This window comes from Phalacrocorax aristotelis, chromosome 1, assembly GCF_949628215.1.
Source record: "Phalacrocorax aristotelis chromosome 1, bGulAri2.1, whole genome shotgun sequence".
Lineage (NCBI taxonomy): Eukaryota > Metazoa > Chordata > Aves > Suliformes > Phalacrocoracidae > Phalacrocorax > Phalacrocorax aristotelis.
The window spans coordinates 172,253,817-172,281,094 of NC_134276.1; the positions used below are offsets into that span (position 1 = coordinate 172,253,817).

The 27,278-nt window shown below is 35.4% G+C and overlaps 1 protein-coding gene across 1 annotated transcript in view; it reads right to left on the reverse strand.

The window, feature by feature from the left end:
• The window catches only part of LRRIQ1 (leucine rich repeats and IQ motif containing 1), a 113,360-nt gene that overhangs the window by 66,980 nt on the left and 19,102 nt on the right, over positions 1 to 27,278 (reverse strand). The window contains exons 12-17 of the mRNA XM_075080708.1: positions 21,540 to 21,613; positions 21,154 to 21,247; positions 16,883 to 17,059; positions 8,582 to 9,049; positions 6,352 to 6,490; positions 3,689 to 3,808 (exon numbers count right to left, since the gene is read on the reverse strand). Of these exons, the coding sequence (XP_074936809.1) occupies positions 3,689 to 3,808; positions 6,352 to 6,490; positions 8,582 to 9,049; positions 16,883 to 17,059; positions 21,154 to 21,247; positions 21,540 to 21,613 (1,072 nt within the window). The remainder of the gene's footprint in view (positions 1 to 3,688; positions 3,809 to 6,351; positions 6,491 to 8,581; positions 9,050 to 16,882; positions 17,060 to 21,153; positions 21,248 to 21,539; positions 21,614 to 27,278) is intronic.

A 27,278-nucleotide genomic window follows, 5' to 3' on the forward strand; every position in this document is an offset into this window, starting at 1 on the left:
AAGTCCACATGAAAGACATGAAAATATCACTAAATACCAGGCTCATACTTTCTGACATCTGTTGGCCAGATCTTTCATCTCATCTGGGATAGCCTGTTTGACATTGCACAATACAACAGACACAAAACACTGCTGCCATCAATTGCCTCTGAATGTCTTTGGCAACGTATGGGAGCTGATATGAATACAAGAAGATACCAGTAATTGTTCAGGTGAAATGATTACTATTCATGCTATTGTGAGCAAGATAAATGCCCTTCATCCAGCTCAAGCACATCCAATCTATTTTTTCATGCGATATCGTGCCAAACTTGTACTAAAAATACACCACTGCTTACTGTGCATAAATCAAGTAAACACATGATCTTTAGCAAAGACTAGAGTTTCCCCTATGCTGTTTTGCAGCCTCACCTTCCACAGAGCACTGGGTACACTCAGTTTATAATAAGGATATTAAACAGTAATTTAATGAAGACTGGTGCCTAATGACTTATTTCATTGTGATATTTGCAAATGGTTTAAACAGGTACTTGCACACCAGTGATTTTGTAGAATGCTAGATAATACTGAATAAAATCATTATGACTGAAATCTGCATAAAACCGGTATTAAAAAAAAAACACCAAACAATGACTACATCACAAAACAGTGGACCATTCCAAAAACTTTTTGACAAGATTTAGTATATTTGTATTGATTTGCAATAAGGAAAGCTTTTTCTGCCCTTCTCTCTCATTTCCCTCACCCTGTCCAACAGTGAAATCTGCAGTACAAAATGGTGTCCAGATATTTTTCTCTTCCTTCACACCCTAGCATATGGGATCTCTTAGCCCGGCAATATGTACTCCTCCCTACACACTTGTTTGAGGCCCAACAGATAGCCACTGATATCATGTGTCATTATTTGGCTCTGCTTCAGCACTTTGCTATAAAACACTGAGGCCAGAAAGGAGAGAATAGGAAATATAGACTATTCCAAGCTTCTGCTGCTTTTTTCTGCAGAAGTAGAAAGTCCATATGATTCGGTATTGCCCAGCTGCAGAGAACAGAACAGCTGAAGTCACATGGAACCAGGCAACCTAGTATTGAGCATGGCTAATCTGGGCTAGGCAGAAGAGAGTGTAAGGCAAGAATCATGGACGTTTTAGCAGAATATTAATATGTTTGCAGTAAATATTCCTTGGTATTGCATAGCTAATAACACAACATGGCTGTATCATATATCACTGTTTCGCACTCCAGTTCCAGTAGCCCTATTACAGTTAAGCGACACATTTCTCAATCAAACTCTTCAGCACAGACAAGATATGTGCTTGGAAAAAAGAAAAAAAAAGAAGGACAAACATGACAAGTATTGCAGGGTATAATTCTAGTTACAGACATCAATCTTGAACACTGAAATGCTCACTCACTGAACAAAGTATATCTTTCACAGGCATAGACATTGCAAATTTATCACATACATTGCTCTGTATAAAACAGATGTTCTTTTATTTTTCGTCACAAGAAGCTAAGTGCTTGACTAACTTTTCAGTCCCCAGTCCAGCCTTTGAGCCTGCCATGCCAATTAAAAAGTTAGCTCATGGTTCTCCTGTCATAATCTGAACCTAAACACTTTCTCTGAAAATTGCTCCCTAAAACCATGCTTACTTCTTTCCTAATAAACTCAATAATAATTTGGAAAAAAAACCAAAACAAAACAAAGGAAGAAACATGTGGCAACACCAGAGAGTGCAAGCCTCTCTGAAATGAGCTAGTCTTTTTTTCTTGCCTTCCCCACTGCTTCGTTTTTCCCCTGGCCTCAGGAGCACCTGTCCAAATGCAGACAGATGGAACAAAACTGACTACGTACTCTTCAGTTTAGCAATTAAAGAAAAAAAATCACAGGATTATTTGGGCCAAACAGAGTGAAACAAGACGGCTCAATTGAATTACAGTATATAAGACTCTGGCCTACTGGCTGAATAATTCAAAACAGGATATTTTCCTTCTTTAATATACTTCCTTCCTGTGTGAAGAAATAAATCCTTCAACTTTCTGCTTCTTATTATTTTAGAAAGACGCCAGGGATCAGAGAACATCAACTAATGAGACTGTTCTTTTTTGTATATATATTTCAAATTAAAATGAAAAAAATCCTAAAATTTAAGCCAGATCTCTATGTTTACACACACACATTTCCTGCCTACCAAATGATTCCTGGGACTCCTGCCTCAAACATTTTGCACGCTCTTACAATGAGACAGTAATTCTGAAAATGTATCTTAAAATAGCTGCTGAAAGGGATAAGAAAAAATAAAATTACTCCAAGTCATCAAATCATTGGTAATAATTTCATACAAAGCCCAACTATGTTCTAAGGCGAGAGGAATGGCAAAAGAAGGCTGATACTCAGATGCCCAAAGACTGATCAACTGTAAACTGCACTGCTCCAACTAACAACATATTTGATTTTATAACTCTTTATGAGCCATACAAACATGTAATCATAAGTAGGACCTAATCCTGCCAGTAGCAGGGTTATCGCATCAATCTCCTTTGCAAAATTACAGTAGAATATTGACAAATGGTTCTTGCAAAGATGCAGCAGCTGAATAAGCACATTCAGGGACAAGGGTTCATGAAAAAAACCTTAGTCATATCCTTTTAGGTCTCAAACGGCCACATTGCTATCAGTTTTCTTTGCTTTACCTGAAAACATTAAAAAAACAGAAGCCAATGAATGTGAACAATTAGAAAAAGCAGTGGTCCAGACAAATATATAGGTAAGTCATCAACAGCTGCCTTACTATGCACACTGAGTCTAGAACATCCCATGTAGACTCTGTCTTTTGAGGTTATAAAAGATAAAAGTAGTTTAAAGAATCTCTTCCTTGCTTACTGAATGACAGGATTGATCCTATAGACATTTTTATTTTTTACTTAATTATTGCTAAATTCAGTTTTGAATGTGGAGTTGTTCCTCAAATTCCTTTGGAGCCTGCTTTTATTTCTTAGAATGGAAACTTCTGAGCCAATTCCAATCCTTTGAAACTAAAAGGACATTAGTAACTCTGTGTAACTTGTAAAAATTACTAGTGTGTTTTTTTTCTGATTTAACTATACTTGTCTTCATAATTTACTACTGTATTCAGACTTGCAATCTTTTTAGCACTTTACCTATAAGACAAAAGAAGAGCTAATAAGCCTGCTTCACCTCTGGTTTTGGGGTATGTCCTTTTTACTGGAATACTGCAACACTGAATCTCAGCTACACTTTCTATATATTCAGCTATATTATTGTTCTCATTACATCATGAAAATGAACAAAAGACATACTCAAATATCGTTGACGTTATAATCTGTTACTAAAATACTAAAAAAGCATTTGAGAACAAAAGTAGCTGTTTCCTTATTCTCATTTGATTGTCCTTTAACTGCAGAAATATATGCAGTTCTACAGTGGGTGTGACATTAATAGCACAGTAACTGCCAGAGCATCTCAAAGAGCAGGAAGCAATTAATCCATGACAAATACATTTAAATGAGCTACATATAACAAATGCTTCTGTATTTCTGGACACCAAACATGTTCAATCTAGCCCTTGTAGTCCTTTCAATTTCTTTTATTTACAACACCTACACAATCGCTTAAGAAGAATAATATTTATTTTCTACATTAAGATTTTATGCTAAAGACTGTGCTTACTTCAGAAAACGTGAAATCGTCCACATTTATTTCTTCATAGTCATCTTCCACTTCATCACTTTTAACAGCTGCAAGAGCACTGGCCAGTTTCTTTCGCAGAAGAAAACCCTTCCAAAATGCCTAAACAAAAAATTTAAAGCATTTTATACAAAGCCATAGATCAAACCCAATTCCAGATTCTCTATGTTATCCCATTAGGAAGATAAAACATCTTGGGCCTTGGTTTAATAGCTCAATGATCTGTTTTTTGAACTTTATGTGACATTTAAAACTACAAGACAAATTAAATGCCAGCATATGTCTAAAGCTTAGAGTACTCAGGAGGCTCTCCACAAGTAAGCAGAAAGGAATCCTGAAACTCCCTCAACTACAAACCTGGGTCAACTAATTAATTATTTGACAATTCCTTCAGGGACTATTATAAACTGAAAGGAAAGGCTACATAAGAAAAAGCTGAGTGTCAACTTTCAAATTACCGAGAATAAAAATACAACTTGTACTAAATGTCTTATAGTTTACAAGTAGCAATTCTTGGAGACATCTCATGCAATTGACCTAGGTCAGTTGCTCTTTCTTAACTGTCTAACATCTTTATTAAAAAAATATTACTAGTAGGCATAATCATATCTAAGAAAAAGGAGCACATTAGGAATTAACTGCTAGAAAAAGAGGAAGGGCGTTAGGAACATATGTCAAGCCATAGAATCAGATCCAGGAAAACACTTCAGAGATCAAAATTACATAGACGGAATTAAGAATTACCTAAATTCAGGACAGCAATTTTCCCCCAAATAAGTGTCTGACATCATTAGAGTTCAAGATGCCCTAACCATTTAAAAGACCATGCAAACAATTTCCACTGTCCTGAAAGATGCAGCGTTGTCCACATTTAATGGCTTTGCAATGGAAGCACTAAAATAGGAAGGGTAAATCTCATATTCTGGCTTAATATTTAGCTTATTAATTTTTAGGAAATGATTGTCTAATTGCAGAAATAAAAAATTTTATGGTTTTTACACACACAACTCATTATTATTATAAAAATGATTAAATGTATTAGAACTGCTTTTTTTATCATTTCATTGTTGTTACTTTCCTGCAGATCTTCATAATCATCCAGACAAAATCTCCTCTTATTACTGAGTGATCAAATGACAAATATATTTTAGTCAACAAATACAATTAGTTTTTACAAATGCAAAGGAGAAACACAATCCTAATGGTATACGCAGAAGGATTAACTGTAAGGCAGCTGTTAACATGGATCTATGAAAGCACCAGGTCAGTGCTCAGTCATGATCAAGAAGAAAAATTATATGTTAGTAGTTTTTAAGAAATTGGATTAAAACTGTCTTACTGTACAAATTCATTATATATCTGCCCATGGAATTCAGTTCTAGTCACTTCTTTAAAAAAGATTATAACAGAATAAGGTGAAGATCCAGGGAGGGACAAAAAGATAAAAAAACATGTACAGAGTAATGTGAAGAGAGACTAACTTTTATTTACAAAAGAGTGACTATAAGAATAGATATAAGAGAGAGCTAAAAATCCATAAAATGCACAGAACATAAATAGTGACAGGCTCTTTATTTTCATACTAACTTTGGAAATTATCAGGTCTGAAACAAATGAAAAGAAGCACATTTTAATCACTATATACATTTGTGTAACTCATCACTTCAATATACAGTAGAGGCTAAATATATAACTAAGTTCAGCGATGGTTTAAATAAATTTATGGAGGTCAACTGTTAATATACAAGCTACACGCTATACTCCAGAAACAAATTTTAGCGCAAATTCCCAGGTAACTGCTGTAGTATGATTCTGCACTTGTCCTGTTTGTTAGCAGGCACATTTACTAAGCATTTTGCTACTGCCCATTTTTTTAATAGATACCAATGAATTACTTGGATTTTCAGTCTGAAAATGGAACTTAGGCATCTTAATCACTTTGGCACTACTGACATCGTTATAGAAGACTTACAATATCGAATGTTTATAAGTTAACCTGAAGTCTGAAATCAGTACAGGGTCCATTTGCTTAAAAATGTAGAAAAACCCCATGAACCCTGGCAACAAGGCAGGTAAATACTATATCTGGTTAGCAAACTAAACAGAGCCACACCACGGACTTCAATTCTTGCACACAGTATCCATCCTGTTTAACTGTTAGCTCAGTATCTACGATAGGACAGCCCAGGCCATGGTCTGTTCCCAACAGCAGTACGGATGAGGCAATCCTCTTTTCGGGAGATGGGGAGAGAAGGAGGGAGATGGATAGGCAGGATAAAAGAGATGGGAAGAGTATTTAGTTGTAAAGGTATCAGACATGATGTACCAGTTATGCAGCATCTGTCAGTGTAGTAGGGTAGACATACCCCAGTAAGAACGTGGGCACAATATGTCTTAAATATAATATTAGAATTAAATCAAGCAAAAGTAATTCAAGGAAATACTTGGTGAAAATGTTTTTGTAAAGAAGGCTCCCTTTTAGAAACATCAAGGTTATGCTGATTAAGTAAAACAAAAAATGTTTAATTATGAAATTATTAATAAAAACCTAAACAAAAATAGAGAGATGACAAGTGCACAAAACTAGCAAGATTTTTTTTCTTATTAAATTTGCAGAGTAAGTAAAGACAATCCTATAAACCAACCTGGATTAGCGTGGCAGCTTCATGCCTCTGTCTCAGAGCTTCTATAAACTGGTGATTCCCTGTTTTGGTACAATCAGTTTTCCTCCTGGCACGGTACTGCCGCCAAAGAGACTGGATCACTGATGCTGCCATATGTAGCCTCACAGAGAAATAATAAATACCTTTATGAATGACATAGCCTTACCAGTACAAATGGATTATCATAGCTGCCAAACTATAACCATAAAACATAGCACTATGCACTGAGACAAACGGAAGGCTTTGCCATCAAACTGTAAAGAAATTAAAACCCAGATGTGACATATATGTTCAGAAACATTGGAGGATATCCACAATACATAACTTTGGAAATCTAGTTGTCTAAAAGGACTAATCTCCGCTCGGCTCTGTTCCCTGTATATTGACTAGAGAGGAAGAGTCTCCTCAAAGGATTAGGAGCAGAAGTGGTTTAACAGTGACTGAATAAACTGTTGGAGGAGTCAGCTTATCTCCACTGTCCACAGAAAAAAAGAAACATTTCAGCTAAATGCTGAAAACTGCATGAGACAAATATCTCCAATGGAGCAGAAAGGAAAAACTGAGAAAGTGCAATTTCATCTTTTGCCTACTTTTACCCTTCATTTAACACCACTGACCACTCGTTGTATGCGCACATTTTCTAATTTGCTCATTGTTTAACAAGCACTGATTACAGAATATTTAGATTTGTTCAGCGATTGAGCTTTCTAAATATATATTAAATTAATTTATACTGATGGAGAAAAAGTTTAATGGCAGTTCTCCATTACGATTTTACTATCTTAGAATGCTTTCTCCACAAAATTCTCATTTCAATTGGACAGTGGGTTTAAGAAAAGATGTTTAAATTTCCCCTAAACTTTACATATTTTCTTTCCTTGTGCAGTGCATCTATTTAGATAGAGGAGCACTTTTCAGCAAAAAAGCACACTTCAGAGGTTAAGCCACATTTATTTCCTAAAATGTGTTTATTAAGTTTATCAACCCCAAAACATGATTTATAAGCTTTTCATCTATAAAAAGCAGTAGCTGCATTAAAAAATAAACAAAATAAACCCCCCACCTCTAATGGTTTGTATTCTAAATTGAAGAGAACTGTCCAACAACAGACTTGGAACATGCATTTGCAACATTAAGTAAAAACACTAAATGAACTATTTCAAAAATATTTTTCTGAAGCATTCACCTTCTGTAACAGACTACTGTACTCTTACTTTCAAGAGGCAATGAGGAATTCTGTAGTCTTCCTGAATAATAAATTTTATGACAAATTAATAGTGTGTTAAGTACCTACTAAGAACTACTGCCTATTCACCGTAAGTCTAAATAGCATGAAGAAGCAGACCTTCCATGCTTGCTCTTCATAGCATTCTCGAGACATGTATTTTTGAAACTGAATTCTTACGAAAACACAACTGAATTTTTGTACCTCTAGGGGAAAATTTTCAGCTTCTGTTTTCCCTGACTGTACATCCAGAACCATACAAACCAGCCGCAAATGGATTCCAAAGAGGTAATAAACCAGTCTGTTTCATGCGAGAGAATATTTGGGGGCACAGAACAAGTTGAACCGCCCCCTCACCCCTGCCTCTACTTTTAAGAAGCAGGTTGAGGCATGTTGGAGGAGTACCAAGGGCAGGGCAGGCTCTTAGCTCTTCAGTCATCACAACAGCAGGAGACTGGCCTAAGGTCAAGGGAGTAGGATGGTAGATTTAAGCAACTTCTCCCTCTTGCCTTCTAAATGATACTGACAACTCTGCATAGATGAATCTTGAATGTCTCATGAATAGTACAGCAAAAAACTACACTAGTTTGTAGTTTAAACTGCCCCAAAATTCTCGCAAACCATCCAGCATTTTCATCCCTAACATTGTATGCATCATTGAATTGACGTCATAAATCTGTTGCAAAAAGGAAGGTAAAGGTAGGAGACCAAGCAAAAGCTTTCAAATTCTCTTACTACAGAGTATTTTTAAATTATTTTAAGTGCATACATATCTATTTTCTAATATATCAACTGACAGAATACCACAAAGGATTTTTTTTAAATATGGAAGTCTAGTGTGCATCACTTTAACTCTTTTATTGTCTAATAAGCTTAAAAATATTGTTTTCTTACTACAGGTTCTGTGCCTCTGTTTTAAACAAGAAATCCTCACTCCTATTGCCTATTTGGATAATCTGTTTGAAAGCAATCTGACATCTGTCTTACCTTTCTGTATCATTTGGAAGATCTTTTCCCATATTACTTGCTACTATCACTGACTGCTGCAACGTGAGTTGGGCTGACATGTTATTGTTGCCTTTGCTCTCTCCACTGTAATTAATACAAGATTCAGTGCTCTTCTGCTTCACTCTCTGATCTTCTTTATTTTCCTTTCGGTGCACAGGTATGGAGGAGTTAATGAATGTGGCCTGAATATGGTCAGCAGTAATCCATCTTTCAGAAGGATCCAACAAGACCTGTTTATTTTCTGTCGCACCCATGATAAAGAGGTTATTTTCCTGTAGGCAGCCAGTGGATGTTTGCTTTAAATGATTTTGCAGTGCTTCTGGTCCATCTCTGTCAGTAATGTTTAGTTCACCGTACTCATGTGCATATCGATGTTTAATACTAAGTTTCATCAACTGATTAAAATACCAGCATTGTCCCAATGCAGAATCGATAGAAGAGGCAATTCTGAAAAAAGATAAAACATTTTTACATGTGTTTCAGACTGTAAGAATGCTTTTTAAAAAATATAGTCTCTCTGTTATTTTCTAAACTACCTTGCATTTTCAAGTCTCCTTACATGTTTCCATATTCTTACAATGAATAGCAATTACTCTGATTGAAAACCAGTTTCAGTATTTATAAATCTTAATTGTATTTTTCTTTTTTTGACAGCATTAAAAACATACTAATATACATTAAACTGCTTATTTTACTCTCATTTTTTAAAACAGGTTTCATTCTGTTTGAAATAGGCACTAGGGCATGCATTTCACTATTAATTTTCTGTGTGGTTAGAGGCATATGAAGCCAAAAAATTTACAGGATTTGAGGCAATTTTGTTGTAAATCCTGTAATAGCCTTAATAATCCAATTTTATATGGAAACTATGAAAGCTAATATAAAAATAACAGTATTTTTAAAATTTAGGTTAGAACTACAGAAAAAAACCCCAAACTTAGATTCAAACCAACAAACCACAATGCCTAGAGAGAATTTAGGAAAACAGAAGCTTTTAAGTATAGATATTTTTATCAATATAAGGGAAGGTGCTAGACTGAAGCAACATCAGTCTATGAAGTCTGGCTCTCATTAGTTCTGTATGTTACACCATATAAATGACAAGGATGAGTAAGAGCAAATATGAACTAACTGTTACAGATTCAGAAGGCTGCTGTATTTAGGCAGTGTTTGTCCATTGTATTCGGTAGCAGGTACTTTCAGAATCAGGAAAACATTTTCCTTTGAAAGCACAGACAGATGCAGAGATCTGCAATCTGGCATTATTTTCAGAGGAGCACAAAGTCAGTTCTAGGTCAGCAACGCAAGAGAAAAAGTAGAAACAAGATAAATTCTTTTGGGAGCCTGGAAAAAGTCAGATCCTAAGATTATAGTTTGAATAACAGAATTTTCCTTTCCGTTCATCATTCTTAAAAGGGGAAGCTTTTATAAGGTTTTATTGCAAAAAGACTCTTTACCTATGTAACTACTTCCTCTAATGAAGTTCAACTAAGAACTTTTTAGGTTTTTAAGAACATACAGAATCAGGTCTTACAAGAGAGAAAAAGATTCCAACTCTTTGTCTGCTAGTACAGCTTCGGTGTTATCGCACAAAATATGAATGGCTAAATCAGAAGCCAAATCTAAATCCACGCAGCCTGATTACACAACTCACTGTGCAGTTGCTGTACATTTGATTGTCCATTATACATTACTCTTACTCCTGTTACTTCCACAAATATGACAATTCCTAAAAATATTTAAACCAATGCATGTATTTGCTTAAAGATCTAATAAATTCTAGCTGTCTCCTACTACACAGTAAGAATAGTAATTTCTTCAACATGAAATACATAAAGCATTAGTTAAATGCTTTAAATACTTTAAGTTAGTGGAAGTATTTAAGAAGATAAATTTGGTACAAGATCATTAGCAAAGTTCTACAAAAGAAATTATGATGAGAAGGCAAAAAAAAAAGAAAAAACAAAATAAAAAAAGAAAAAAACCAAAATTCTTTCCCACCTTTCTTTTTTTTCATTCAGTTTTAGTTTTGTTTGTTTGTTTATTTGACAATTAAAATACTGTGGGAAAACCCAGAATGTTTTATATATTGGGCAAAATAAGCTTCCATATGAAAAGTATATCCTGAGTGTACTTGTTCATTCTCAGAAAACAACAACAAAGAAAAACAAAGCACCATAGCAGTGAACAGGGTATTTGTGCATCCTCTCCTTTGACAGGTGCGGGGCCATCTCAAGCAGCTGTTTCACCCTTCCAGTGGCTATGAATGTGGCAAGCAGAAATGGGAGGGGAGGTTGAAGGCAACTGAAAATTCAGGCAGGGAATAACTGTGTGATCACCAGGGATCATGCGTTACTGTTTTCACAGAAGCTGCTTTTGGGCAGCTTTCCTAAATGGTTTTGCAAAATAGTCTTGTCACTGTGGGCACGCACCCCAGCTCCTAGCTGACATATTCCCTGGCAATCCACAACTATACTCTGATTTTGTAGTATATTTAGGCTGCCCTCTGTGTATCAGTGGCTTTCCTTGTAGGCTGTCGGATTGGCCTAAGTTTCAAGAAACTACAGAGGAAGCTGTAGTGACATCTCAAGAGAAATATGAACAAGGAAGTGGCTTGGTAACTGTATTTGGGATTCTCCTGCACAGGTGATGTTCCAAACCACAAACAAATATTAAGATGGGCCCTGAGTGCTTGGTGGCAGTCAGTTTGGTGGTTCCCTTAGGTGAACAGGGATTTCAGGCAGCTCTGGAGAAAAAAAGAACTATTCAATAAGCTTGGGGTAGAGCTGTCCTATCAATGTACTGCAGCTTTCTCAGTGTCTCAAAAGGACTGCGTTGTTGATAGCAGAGACGTGCTCCTGAAGATTGCTTATTCCAACCACAGAAAGGAAGCTGCTCTAATGGAAAATACGCAGGGCTGATTTACTTCTTCAATGGAAAAAAACACAAATGAGGAAAGAGTGAAGACAAAGTAAGAAATATGACAGTACTAAGACTTTTGATACCACAATATTTCCTTTTCAGTTAATGTAAATTGGTTGTTTGCCTTTCAGACCTTTTTTGGCATTATAGGTCAAGGGGTCTGGTCACGCTAATTCTTCTGGAATTGCTTCTTGGTTAAGACACAACCAAGGTTTTAAGCATAAATTGGCATCTAGACAAAACAAAAAATAGGATTATCCTGATGGAAGCACCAGTATCCACACTGCCTGGCAGTATGTAATGAAATGTAGATGAATATGGGAGTCTGGCTATAGCAAAATTTTAATGGCTTCCAGCTTTGACCAGCACGTTCCCTCATGTTCTATGGCTACACACAGCTTTGTTCTGATCTTAACAAGCAAAAGTAATTTATGCCATATGTAAATTTTAGCATAGCTACAAAGGGTGCACTGCTTTTGCAGTGGGAGAAAGGGATAATAATCCAGAAGAAGAAGGGATGGGTCTTTCGCAACAATGTGTACAATTCGCGTACAAATGTGCTAGAATATTGGCCCCGATAGTACCTAAAGACCAAGATAGCATTTTTTAAACAAATGCTAAGAGCAGAATGCTACTTGTAGCTTTCTTACCAAAAAGATACCTCTCAATTTGTGCTGGGATTTTCCAGGGATTTTGGAGAAAGGTGAAAGCATTAGAATCAGGTTTAAACCTATTTGGAAAGTCTAGTCAGGCATTTATTAATGACTGCTACAACTTCAGTCCAAGAGCATCCATCAACTGCCTTCTTCATAATTTTAGAGCAAACCCTGCTCAGCTTCACATGCAGTGTTTGGGGAGGGAAAAGTAGAGGTGGGGAGGAGCAAACCCCCAATGACACCACCCAGGAAGTGTAAGGACCCAGGCACAGGCTGACTTAACAGATACGGAAAATGGCAAGTTATTCATCCTTAAAGGCCTTTCAGTGGAGTTTAAATCAGCCAAAATGTTGCCAGTTAGAAAGTTTAGGGTGGCAATGGAAGCTTGCACACAGAGCTGACACATTTTGTATAGAATTCCTTACTGCAATTGCATCTGCAACGACTGCCAGGTTATTGAAAGAGCACCGTTTTGTCAGCATGAGACAGTAAAAATTATATGGAAAAGTCAGCAGAACAAACCTATTGGAGGCAAAAGGGAGGGTAGACAAACAAGCTGGTTCTCATCAGCAATGGCAGTTTTCTCCTCGCCACTGCAGCTAAAACATAAATAATATTCTACACCTTTGTGTGCTAGTTTGTGTGCTAGTTAAAATTTTGCTTAATGTCATGTTTTTCCCTTTGCAGCTCTACTGTAATTTTCATAATTCTGATACATGTAATATTCAAATAGTACACTCGAATTGTAACTGAGTTTTTGTTTGTAATAGTGTGGTAAAATCTAATTTGTCTTCAGGGAGACTTCTATAAGCATCATTACTGATGTTCATCTGCAGGTTACAAAAGTCCCTTACATACACATGAAAGAGGTCACTGTTTACATATTCTATCCTGCAATAGCATTTATGAAATTCCTGTAATTTTCATTGTATTATACAAACTATTTATAAAGTTCAAGTTCCACTAGCCAGACATCTGCATATCTGAGGACTGCAAGTTACTGCAGCCAAGGTGTCATTTTTTTTTTATACTATTACTTACTACAAGGCATCTGAAGATTATGTGACAGGAAGCATTTATTAGAATAGAGAAATTTAATTTTAAGATACATTTCATTCTTAAGCGTGGCAAGAAGAGTGAAGTTTCAGGCAGAAACAACACAGACAATTTAATTGGGCAGCAGTGGTGTATGAAACATGGATTAGGGAAGCAAGCAGTGATTACTTTTGGCAGCTTACATACTTGAGGTCACACCTACAGGGGCTCATAACTTAGCAAGATGTAAAACAGACAGAAGTTTGCTCTATTGTTGGCCTGTTCTTTAGCAACGTCACATTAATTCAAAGTATTGCAGTAGGTAAGTATAACAGCTATGCCGCTAAGGCTTACATACAAACAAGCTGTTTGGAGTTCCTTTTATGAACTGCAGTTTTCAACAGTTTTCAAATCATCCATAAATTTGTACGTTTAGTCAAAATAAAACATAGAGGGTTTTAACACCTAAGAAATTAATTTTGAGACTAAATTTGATACAAGATGGTTCAACAATGTCAAAGTTACCAATTGAAAATATTGTGAATGAATTCTCAAAACATTAAAAAACCCACAACCCTCCCTCTCCTTCCCCCCAAATGCCCAAACCATACATTCAGGAAAGAAGAGACGTTTACATAATTTCTTTCCACCATTCTTCGCAAATATCTGCAACTTGTTTCAAACAAAACTTACACAGGATCATAGAAAAATTCTCAACTGAAGTAACCTCAGGAGGTTTCTAGTCTAACCTCCTACTTCAAAGCTGGGTTAGCTCTGAGATCAGACTAGGTCACTTAGAGCTTTATCCTGTCAGGTCTTGAAAACTTCCAAGAATGGACACTGCACAACCTCTTTGGGCAACCTATTGCAACCCATCACCGTACTAGCAGTGAAAAGGTTTTTCCTTATGTCCAGTTGTACTGAGTCCAGCTGGGATGGAGTTAATTCTCATAGCTGCCCATATAGTGCTGTTTTTTAGATATGTGACTGAAACTGTATTGATAAAACACTAATGTTTTGCTGAACAGTGCTTGGACAGAGTCAAGGCCTCTCTGTCCCACTCAGCAAGTAGGTTGGGAGTGGGCAGGAGGCTGGGGAGGGACACGTCCAAGACAGCTGACCTGAATTGATCAAAACTATATTCCACGCCATATAATAACATGCTCAGCAATAACACTTGGCAGGGAGTCTTTCCAAGGTTGCCATTGCTCAAAGAACGGTTGGGTATCAGTCTGCTGGTGGGAGGTGGTAAGCAATTGCTTTGTATCACCTGGTTGGTTTCTTTTTTTTTTTTATTCCTGTCTTTTCTTCACTTTTTAAACTGTCTTTATCTCAATCCATGGGTTTTTCTTGCCTCTGGTCTTCTGATTTTCCCTCCCATCCTGCTGGAGAGGGAGTAGTGAGCAAGCAGCCGGTGGGTGATTAGTTACCGGCAGGAATCAATCCACCACACCAGTCTGAACCACCCTTGTTTCAGCTAGGTCCTTGTTGCTCATCCTCCTGTCATACACCACTGCAAACAGCCTGGCTCCGTCTTCCTGAGTATGTGCTTGAACCACCTGACCATCGTAGGCCCAAGCACCAAAATTGTTCCAGTTTATCAATGCCTTGTATGTATTGGTGACTCAAAATACGGGGCATGGTATTCTAGACGCAAGCTAGTAAGGGCTGAAGATAGGGAAATAATAACCTCTCTCAACCTACTGGCTATGCTCCTGTAGATTCAGCCTAGGACGTTCTTAACTTTCTTTGGTACCAGGACACACTGCTGGCTCACATTCAGTTTCTGGGTAGATACCCAGAACCAAAGGTACTTTTCAGCAGAGGCATTTCTCAGCCAGCCAGTCCCAGACTGTATTGTTGCAAGTGGTCACTCTTTCCAAGGTAAAGAACTTTGCACTTGCCCTTGCTGAATTCACAGGGCTCCTGATGGCCTGTCTCCCCAGCTTGCCTAGGTTCTTCTGAATGGTAGCCCTGCCCTACCCCAGGCATGTAAACAGTTTCCTCCAAATTGTTGTCATCTGCAAGCATGGTAAGTGTGCATTCCACTTCCTGCTCCAGGTCTTTGATAAAGATGTTAGAAGGACAAGTCCACCTCCAGAAAGTAGCACGATCTATTAACTATTAATAATTAATAAATGATCTGAGCCTGACTACCTAGCAAATTTCTTACCTGTCTGGCTGTCCATTCATGCAGACCATGGTTAAATAAACTGTTAAATTTTGTGAATATCATCTTTCCCTCCCATTTTTTACCAAATTGCAGAAATGTACATGAAAGGTAGGTCCTTAGATTCTGCTACAGCTCTCTCACAAGTCATATCCTAACTACAGATTGGAATTTTTTTCTGCAAAGGAAACTGATGAACCAGGTCCTAAATCTCAGACATAAGAAAATTTTCTCTACCGTAAAGGAGGAGTACTTTTTTTGCCTCTCCTTTTTTCCTTTTAAGAAAAGGAAAGGAAAGAACACTATTTCAAAACTGTAAATAGATTAGGAAGTATCAGCTTCCCACCTGCAAACCAGAAGCAAAAACAACAGAAGTGGAGAAAATATATCTTGTGGGTTTAATGGAGAAACATGAGTTCTAGGAGTCACCTAGACATTACATCTGTCATAGAAAACTGCCCTATAAAATTTCTCCCAAAATACTTTCAATTTAATTCTTAATACAAATGTCTTTTCAAATAAATCTGTTTTGTGAGCTATGAATATTTTATTGCAGCTTAGTAACAGCCAATAACACATCAGTGTAATAACCTGTTAGGTAATAAAAAGACACCGTGGATATACAGGCTTACATGTAAATGCAGATTCTGAAAAAAATGTGAGTACTTTTCCTGAACCAAAAAGTACACAAGAAACTCAGACTAAAGTATTGTCAAATGTCACATGCTTCACCTGTTCTGGGATAATGCTCAGTACCTGGCAGGATCAAGGAAACTATGTTTCCAAACATCAGCGGACAAGGATATTGTGATCTTGCTAGGAAATGAAAAGGAAGTAAGAAAGAAGAAAACATGCAATATTACCAAGTGGGAAAACATAAGATTGTGCTATTTAGATATTGCAATGTGACGAAAAGATAAATGATAAAATACCACTTCCAATGTCTAAGCTGAAGTCACTGGACAACTAACCTGGTAATAATGATAAAGGTAGTAAGTATGACAAAATCAAAGACCTGTAGAAAGCGCCATCTGATGCACTACTTTAAGAGAAAAGAGGTCCTATATTTTGTAGTCATTTCGAACATGAATAATACAAATATGGAAAGCAAATACAGGAAAAAAAAAAGAGCATATTGCACCAATAGCCAAACTAGGTTTGATTAAGCTGAAGCTGGAAATCATGTTAAGACGACACTTTCAGGATTTAAGCTAGTATTCCTGCATACCACTGTACTGTGTTGAGTGTATAAGTTCATTCAGCTGCTTCTAACTGAAGGTTTTGAACCACCTGTTTTCTCAAACAAACAAAAGTCAAGGCCCACATATTTTAATATCTGTCTAAAATACTCTTTGCACTGAAGTCAGTGATTCTAATCTCTTTCTTAACATAATACATTTCTAGGCAAAAAGCTAAGTAAAATACGTTAGACACCAAGAACTAATAATACATGAAAACATATTTCTGAACACATTTTATATTCACATAAATACATACCCCAGTTCAACAGCCTTTTTTTTCAGTAGAACACTTTCTTCAATTTGAACTTGACAAAGTTCTAGAAAAGTTCTTGATTCTGATCCTCTGATTCTTTCAGTTGTGTGTAAAGTATGACAGTTTAAGATTTCACCATCAAGAAACTGTAAACTAGGAAGTGTCTTACACAAGGAAGGCCTTAGAAAAGAAAAAGTCATAGTTTTACAAAAAAATCTTGATGCTAAAACTCCCATTTTATTGATACAGTAATACAAGTAATACAGTAATACAAGACAGAACATGATGATAGTTATCTAAGTGTATGTATTTGCCCTTACTTTATATGTTAATATATTAACTAAAACTTTATTCTTAATAAACCACAGAAATTAGCAAGAGTTCTTAATACTTGGTTGGTATAAACACCATTGCTGAAATACTGACCCCAGGGAGGTCAATGGAAACATTCTCAGTTCAGCAGAGCTAGCATTTTACTTACTTAAACAACAACGGGAAAATTTGATGCACTTGTGCATAGGCACCCGTAATGCATTTGATTACTAGGCAACTCAGCAAACTAAGTCATAGGATTAAGGCACAGCACTGATTTGTTGACACATTGAAAGATTTAGATTTAAAAACTGCACTGAATACTAAACACTGTCAGTCTTACTCCCTTTACCATTTGCATATACCACATAAAGCAATATGATATTCAGCATGACTGACAGAAGAAAAATCCGCTTTTGAAATATTGGATTTCAGTGAAAGGGATATTGATTAGGGAAAGGGATTACAGTAGAGGTGACATTTCTTTGCTATGAAAAGGACAGCTGGGGCCACTGATGTAAGAAAAAAATTGTATGAGAAACTTACCTACTGATTTAAAAAAATAGTATCATCAATGCTTTCTCTTTCAGGTTATTGTGACATATAATCTAGTGCTGCAAGCTTGTTTCACTTACTTCTTATACCAACCCAAATTCGTTGAAAATTTCAAGACTGCAAAATTATTTAACTCAATACTTAATATTTTGATTTTTAGTTTTATGTAACACTCAAGTACTCTTGAAAGAATACTTACTGTAGGCTGTAAGTCCCCTTACTATTAAAAAAGATAATACTGTTTTTAGAATTTTAGAACTCCCTGACTATTCCCTATGAAGGTAAAGGACTATTACTCAGCTCAGATAATATACACTAAGTTTAGATCAGAGAAAGTTTCTATGACTGAATTAGAATATTCCAAAATGTAGCTCAGTAGATTAGAATATTAGGTTTTTTGCAAGTATAAAACTTTCCTTCTCTACTGCCCATTAATGTAATAATAACACTGTCTGAAATACATTTGGAATAAAATGATGGATTTAGATAGACAGTCCCTGAACACGTAAAGAGAAATTACCAAAGCTGATGTTGAATAGTGATACATTGAAAAAGTGCCATATCAAAGCTGATTGATGCTGGAAGTATTGTGTCTTAGAGCTATGGGATCTCAACACTAGTTTTTCCAGCTGGGTTTCTCCTGGTGAAAGGCTGAGTCAATATTTCACTTAGTGAAAACTTCCTGGTGAATATTCTGTCACTTAAGAGGCTCTATTAATCATTACAGCATTGAAACACATTCCCCTAGGAGTGCTCAGACTGATCCCAGGATTTAATTTTTAAAAAACAATTTCTTACTACTTCACTTTTGTTGGTGTTATCGCTGGCTGGACATGAAAGTACAAAACCGATTGGGAAATTTTACAACTAATTCCTTTGTTGGTATCAAGGGGTTATGTAAAGTTCACTGGAACATATTGCCTGAAGTTACAGTCAATGCTGTATTCAGCAAATCCATATTTTATAGTATCCCATACTTTAAATCCTTTAGACAAATGAATCTCTTGTCTAATCATAAAAGCTCTATTGGGTCAAGCAATCTAAAGTGTCAGTTCTTATAGTTAAATCAGAATTCAGAAATCTTTTTCTCTCTAGGTTACAAGTGAAATAACAGTTCTGTAAAACAGTGGGAATTAAAACAATGCAAATGGGAATTTAAAATAGTGTCACAGTTGCTGAATTTATTCACAAAATTACCTGAAGGAAAAATGGGAGTACAAATAAGTCTGTTCATTAAAAAACAAAGAAACCAACCAAGAAGGTATTTCTACAGCTATCTTTTAAACTACTCAAACATTTCCAACTGAAAGTTTCAAATAGCTTTTTTTCCACTGGAATACTAATCAGATATTTGTACAAAAAGATCTTGTAACGGAAGAGTGGTTTTGTTTTTGTTTTTCCTTTTAACACAACACATACTCAAAACACACATATCCCAAACTTTGCTGCTGTTGTACTAGGTAGTCTAATATAGCAAATGTGAACATGATTTATCTAAACACATTCATTGTGTAACATTGCAGTGTAAAGCCTCACCTTTAACTGACTTGAAATTATACAAGTAACAGTTCTGGTCATTCTTCAAAATTGCTAAGCTTAAAAAAAATATTTTTCTAATAAAAACATCTCAGTCACCTGTTTTAATTACATCCAAAACAAAAGTCCAACTGTTGTGTCTCATTTCATTTCCTCAGACATTTTATTATGTCAACACTTTCCTAGGTAAATACTTGATTTCCTCAGCTGAAAGAATTGGTAATGATTTAAATTCTTACTGATTAAATGCTTCTTTGTACATTTAACGGAATTATAGTAAGAGTTCACTAATAGACACTCTACCATTTCAACACATGTATTCTGGAACATCATCTAAAAATCTAAAATTGCATTTCCAACTTGTCATTCTGCTCTTGAAGGCCTGTAGACTAGAAAGTATTAATTCTAAGGAAGATGAAAGAACACTTCACATTAAATTAACAGCACTACTGTACATTTGCTGAGCAATTCTTTCAGACAGCTTTAAGTCTTAATGGCATTGGCTCACATAAGGGGTTTCAGACCACAGAATTCTCAAGAGAACAGAAGACCTACTAAAATACAAAAAACATACAAAAAAACCTATCCATGCACAATTTTATTCATATGGCTTACAAATACAATCCTATCACAACTACTCATTTCAGGGACTTTGGTTACTGCATCTCATTTCATACGTAAAGTTTCCTTTCTACCCTATACAGTGTATATATATATATCTATATCTATATATATATCTATATATATATATATAAAAAATAGTCTCTAGGACCAGCTCTTTAATTTTCTTTTTATTAATATATCAGTATTATACATGACTGGAGGGAAAGAACAGCATTTTAAAATTGTTGGTGTCAACATAAGGAATTCTCAGAACAAGAAAAAAGTCTAAGCTTCAACTACTAAGGAAAAATCAACTATTTGTTCCAACTTTTATTTCTTCTAAATTTTTTTTTCCTTAAAAGATGCTAGACCAAGGATTTCTTGATATATTTATTATAGGCACCACACTGTATCTAGCTATGTGCAGTGTGAACCTGTCACAGCAGCAAGACCGTTAAGCAGTGAATGGATGAAGTGATGGAAAGGAGTAAATAAAAAAAAAAGACAGCAAAGCAGAAAGAGAAACATTCTAAGAAACTGTGTGATAGACAGAAACTGATGGTTCTAAGAAGGGCAAGTAAGCTGTGTAAGAACATTAATAATCAGAGAAAAAATAAAGGTTTTAAACAGGGCAGATGAAAGAGAAGGAGAAAAATGTTGAGTGGATGGCAATGTCTTTGTGCAAAAGTTCTAATGAAATGTAAAATGGGGTAATAAAGGTCAGACAAAACCTCAGTCAGAAAGTTAAAGTTACCAAAGGTGGTAAACTTGTCAGTAAAGAGGAAGAACAAAACTTCATGCTGAAAAAGAAGATATTGTGATCAATGGACAAAGAAGCAGTTAGAAATAAACAGCACAAAGAAGGCCTATATCATCTTTATTATTTCTGCTTGGGTCTAAAGAAATCATCATAAAGAAAAACACTCATTTAGAATAACAGCTAAATAGCATCGAGAGACCGCTGTCGAGTTTTCACAAACTGCTTCTTATCAAGGTTCCAAGAGCTAGGTCAAACATCAAGATTTTTGTTTAAACAAAACTACAAACTGGAATTCTTAGAAAAGATCACAGAATTGAATTCTATTTGTTATTTTAATATAATTCTCTTCCAATTTGTGATAACGTTCATACTTACCTCATTTCTACTGTTTAACTAATGTACACACACCAAGTGTTTGCCTGATTTTGATTGATGAGCAAGATGTATATACACCTAGTTTCTTGCTGATTCTGATTTTTTGATTTAGCAGATTAATTTATTTTCTTACCTCCAGTTCCTTTCTTGGAGAAGAGGATTTCCACTGAGTGACAACTCCCTTAGTTTATGACATCCGCTTAACCATGTAAGGATGCCTTTAAGGTCTGTATTGTAGTAGGAAAGAAAATTAAATATAAATTTGAATGCAGAACCATATTATTTCTCATAAAATCTTACATGAAAGTAAAGTGTACCAAAATCATGAAGTACTACAAGCAATTCTGCTACCTATACAATACAGTTATAATTAATACCTCTAAAATCCATGTTTGGAAAATTTTATGTTTTCTGTAAAATATTTCATATATAAATGGGAACAATCACATTCAAATAAGTTTAAAATTTAATTAAGAAGTTCTTGTTTGGATGGGGTTTTATGTTTTTTATACAACTCACCTGACAAGCAGTTATTTTTGATATCCAGCTTTTCCAAAGATAAAAATGAATTTAAAGGCACGAGCTCAGTTAACCTAGGAACAAAACAGAAGAGGCTTTTTTTCAACTAAATAAAACAGCAGTTCATAAACAGAAAGGCACCAGAATCTTTTATAATTATGACAATTTGCTTATTTACATAAGGAAATACTCATTTAGCTATCCAAGGTGCTAGAACTAATTACTGAAATTTTAGTTTGAAAGCATTTCTTAGTCTTCTCAGTAGCTCAGTTTTTAATATTTACTCATTAATGTTTTGTTTTATGTGGTAAATATTCCATTCTGTTTGTTGTATTTGGTGCTGAGGATCAGAAGTCTTGTAAAATTTACACCATTCAACTGGCACCATACCCAGAATGAAGCTAATAGAAGGCCCTGAACCTGGAGGGAAAATAAAATCTGCTTTTCCTCTTTCCTCTTCCTTCATTTCTCATTGCTCAAACTTCTTGTCAGTTTGTTTCTCTTCTCCACCCAGCACATTACTTCAGAGATTCTAAAACTAACATGATCATTGTTAAGAAATACAACTGTGACAGGTCAAGGCTGCACTGTCCTGTAATATATTTTTAGTGCTTCCTCTGTCTTAGTACTTCTGTAAGACAGTGTCAAATAATTGCCTATTATAAAGACAGTTATGGAATTGCTCTTCTTGTGTACCAGAGCTTTTCTTGCTCAATAAAGCCGCAAATCAGTAGTAAAGTCATGACGAAATTCTTATTTGTAGTATTGAAGAGTAAGGAAACTCAGCTGACATTCATCTGTACAAAGGATTTTGGACTGTAAGATGTATATTAACACTACTGTTAAAACATTAGCATCCAGTGTTATTCAAGTTTCTTTACTTACAAACTTTCATTGGTGGAACTAAGAATGAATGTTGAATCGTTCAGTCAGCTGTCAGGCTATTTCAAAATATTACCTTTCAGATTAAAAAGTTTATTTTGTTTTATGTTAAATATGAAAGAGGGAGGAAAAATTAAAATCAAGATGCAAAAAAACCCCAGTCTTCAACTAAAAGTAGAATGTTTATGTATAAGCACATACTAAATCAACTGTATTTAAAAAAAAAACAAACCCATATTTAGGTAACTTGTTTCATCCCTGTAAGGACAAGACCTAAGCATAATGAGAGAATAGTTACACCAATGGCAATGTGTGTGGTCACTTTGTGACTGCTAATGTTCATGGAAAGCAGTATTTTCTGAGGATTATAGTGTCTTTGAAAGCTATAAATCAGAATTATTATGGTCAGAAACATGACCATGCACAAAAATTAAACCCACTCCATAAACTTGCAACTGGTCAGAGCCAAAAATGCTTATTTGTTGCTGAAATGCGTGACTATGTTGTGTTTCCAGCACAGGCATTAAAACTGAAAGACAGAGTTGAATTTAACTCTGGTACACAAATTCTGGACCAAATGTTGGTTGTTGATTTTTTAATCTTACTGAAAATTTGACCATATGCAAAACAAAAAAAATTCATTTCCACGGTCAGTTGACAAGTATTTCTATATGACAACGTAACATTTTAATAGTAAATTAAGAGAAACAGATATAAAACCAATCGACTATGTGTCACTATACTTCCATTTTTATCTCAAAACACACTGTAAAGTTATCCTAGGTTCTAGTCTATTTAGTTCTATTATCTCCTTGCCAGTTTTCCATGGAATCAAATAAATATGAATAAGTATTAACTCTAAAAAACATTAAGCCTTATACGTAGATCTGTACATAGTACTACAAAGACCAGCATTTTAGGCTCTCATGACCAGTCGATAGTACATAAATATACTTAATATTTGTAAGAAATATCATCATAGATACTAGTGGCTAACAGTGTGGTCACAAAGACTGAAAATCCATGGTTCAGATTACAGATTCACATATTCAGAAATATCCAGGAAAATAAACATCGTACTTTGCACAAGGGATGAAAGATAATGCATATTTTTTTTATTTCTAGTGAGTGAGTTCTCTGGATCTTCATCAGTATATACTGTGGTGAATTAGAAATTGTCTACTGGACTATCCTTGCCTGCCGTTGGCATTATGAGAGTTAAAACGTTTCCCCGTCATTCTATAGCTTTCCCTTTACTGACATTCTTTGTTAATTTTTTTCTAAGAAAATTCAAACCAGAAAGACAAAGGACATTACTGAAAACTTAATACTACTTGACCTTGTCACATTAGCCCTGGGCATAAGAGAGATATAAATTACAAAGAAGACACAAAAGTAAAAGATATTCACAAAAAAGCAAGCCATAGCTTCCTCTTTCTGCTCCCATTTAAGGCCGTAGCAGGACAGGACACAGATAATCACAGAAACTCAATGCCAGAAAACAAGATTTAAGAGACTAGAATAGTTGCAAGTATGTATCAGAGAAAATCAAGATTGGTTTTCTGAACATGAATAGCAGTTACTGCTCAGGATGGTCCAAATCAGGCTGTCCATCTGCTTCTCCCCAGAAAAATTATCACTGAAGTTAACGAGAGGTTAGCAGGAAAGAGGGCAAAGTAATTGAAGATAAAGTTATATTAATCTAGATCTTTAAGTAAAGCCCATATTTCTTCTTCATTCTTTAAAAATAAACATATTTTAGTTTGCAATATTCACTATATTTGTTAGTAGTAATCATATATAATGGAGGAAATCTGTCAGTTAGCCACTTGTTTCTTGAATACTCCAGTAGGCAGTACTTCAGCTGTATTGCCCATGGTGCCACATACTTAGAGGTAAACTTATCACCAGCAAAGAATTACTGAAAGTGATCAAGAAAATCTAGGCTGGTAAGGATGAGATGGGGAAAACCACTATATGTAAGTATAGCTTTTTATGACTGACTTAACATCCAATGACATTTAGTTTTATTACGACGACTCTGGAAAAGCAGTCAAATTCTCAAAACATGACGGCTTGCAATGAGTTCAACTCTTACATCTGAGAAATTAGGTTGAAAACATAGCTAGCATAGTTAAGTAGGGAGAACAATACATACTAAGAAAGAATTGAGCTGACTTTTTAGCATTTCTGTTATAAGCCTTTTCGGAATAGTATGCATCTAGTTGCCAAAACATGGGAGCAACTTGTTCACAAAGAGTTTGATTCTGGTCAAACCAGTTTCCCCCCCCCAAAAAAATGGAATTTTTGCAGATGACTGCATTTTTTAAAAAAAATATTAATTTTTTATCTATCACACTTAAATTATCTTAACAAAAAAGAAGAGATAGCAAAAAAAGAAATTTGCTGTATTAAAACAGAAATTTTAAGAGGTATAGGTTTGTCTATTTTGAAGATAAAAAAAAAGTAATGGCTACCTGAACAGCAGATTGATTTAGGGTCTCACTGTAAAACTTTTAAATGAAAAGACATTAACAAGTAAGCTACATAATTAAGTGGGATTACCTGTAAATGTCAATGCCACATGAACTCAACACATATTAAATATGTATTACTTTTAGTCCCAGGGGCAAGGTTTTTCTCTCCTACACCTAAATCTTTATCCACAACAGAAGAAAAAAGAAAATGTGCCTTGTTTTTAAACTAACTTAACAGTTGTGTTCTCCAGCTGCTATAAAATAGAGCACAGATCTTCATAGTCTCAATTCTGCATCAACAAAGTCAAGAAGGATATTAATCATTGGCTTTGGTCAACTGCACATTGACAAAGTATATTATTTGTATGTGAAAGCCACAACAAAACACTTAATATAAGCAGTAGTGGTGAAAGAGCTGCCATTTTGATATTTGAAGGAGTTAATCGCTACCTGTTATAATTCCTTCTTGCTAGATTGTAGGTTTAAAACAATCAATTTTTGGAGTTTTTCTTTGGCAACTTCTGGTTTATGATACAGACAAAGCATCTCAGTAATAAAAAAATCCTGTAAATTAGTGTAAGAAGATTTTTTTTCACGGTACTGCACTTTTAGAAAGAATATAGATTCACAGCATTACCATTATATGGGCTTCCTGCAATCAGTAGAAAGGAAATGGCACTCAGTACACACTTGAAAAAATCCACAAAATTGCACTAGGTGTAGGATAAAAGTAAAGAAACAGCTTTTCTTTCAACAGCTTACTCCATCACTTTACTGTTTCTATAGAACATCGAGTTACTTATGCTATAGCACGCACATATGGAGCTACTTATAAGTGTACATAAAGTGCGTGTAACAGAGCAGGCTACTGAAATGCCAGGAATTTTGAGACTTTTAATATGTACTTAAGGGTATCTTGTCCTGTTTGTCACAAAGATTTGAGAGAAACTATAGATACATCATGGAAAGGGAATTGTTTGGGGAGAAGGTGTGCATTTATTTTCAACACATCCAGACTGCTGATGCAAAAATAGGCGCTTTCTCCCAGTCCAGCAGAAGAAACCCAGTGGACCAAACACTGCATCTCAGCTTGGCCACTGGAAAACCAGAATAAGCACTACAATGCACATTAAAAACTGTAAGATAACGGGAGTGACATAAGGTATATCTGTATGGCCAGTCCAGCACAACCTAGATCCAGAGGCTGCATTCAGGCTATGCCTGAGACCATGCTCCTGAGTTTGCTCTTTCCCTAGCAGGCACATGAGGAACTGTTTGAAGAAACAGGTTTGCATACTTACTACACACAGCATAGCTACACCTTAATGTTAACAAAAAAAAAACAAACTGGAGGAAGACGAGGAAACTACAAGATAGAGCCACATTACTGTGTGTTCCACAAAAGGCTGAACAGAAAAAAAAAAAAAAAGGGCGAAGAACATGAATTAAATCAATACGTGCAATTCAGAATCTAACACTAAACAAATAATTCTCTTGTTAGTCACAGGCAGGAAGCACCTTCTCCAAACTCCAGAAGAAGAACCAAAACAACCTCTATAAGCCCAGCAACCTGAAGATTAGATTCTGTAAATATAACTGTTATATTTACATCCAAGAGTTTACATGCATACAACTTCCCTAGAGATGATATAAAAACAACCTGAAAAGCTATATGAAAATATAGGTTGTATATACTCAAATAATATTAATTTTCCCATAAGGACATTCATTATAATAACAGGACTCAGTCTTACAGATCTTGCCTCACACAGGCTCCCAGCTACAGTGACTCTACTGAACTAAATGTCACATAGGATAGGATTCATCTGTTCAAATGTAGATACCTACATGTGAGCTGGTCATTCTGACTCTGTTAGTAGTCAATGAAGATGAACAGGCACTTGTAGGGTATGATTAATCTCAAAGCAAATGGCTAAAAATGGCAGAGTAATCACTCTAAAAGCATCTCCACTAACAGGAGAGTTAAGTGATTAGTTCAGAGTGTATATTCTGTATATTGTGTGTAACAGAGTATATTCCATTTGTTTAGCTGAGTCAATCTCACTCAGTGCGAAATGGTCACATTATAGAAAAATAATTAATTTATACTAATTTTAAATTCTTTTTACTACTAATACATTGTAAATTATAATTGTTCCTTATGTTTTTAGCAGAATTTACATTGAGAAAAAGCGAGCGAGGAAAATAAAAAATTTGACTCCTGAATATCTGCTCATTCTAACTCTACAGATGTACAGATTAGTTTAGAAAATGAACAGAAAGCTGATCATGGAGTACTTGTGTGTATGACCTAGTTTTATGCTCCTGGTCTTGATCCTTCCCTTTTTACTTTTTACCTTTCAGACTGAACCATAAGAGT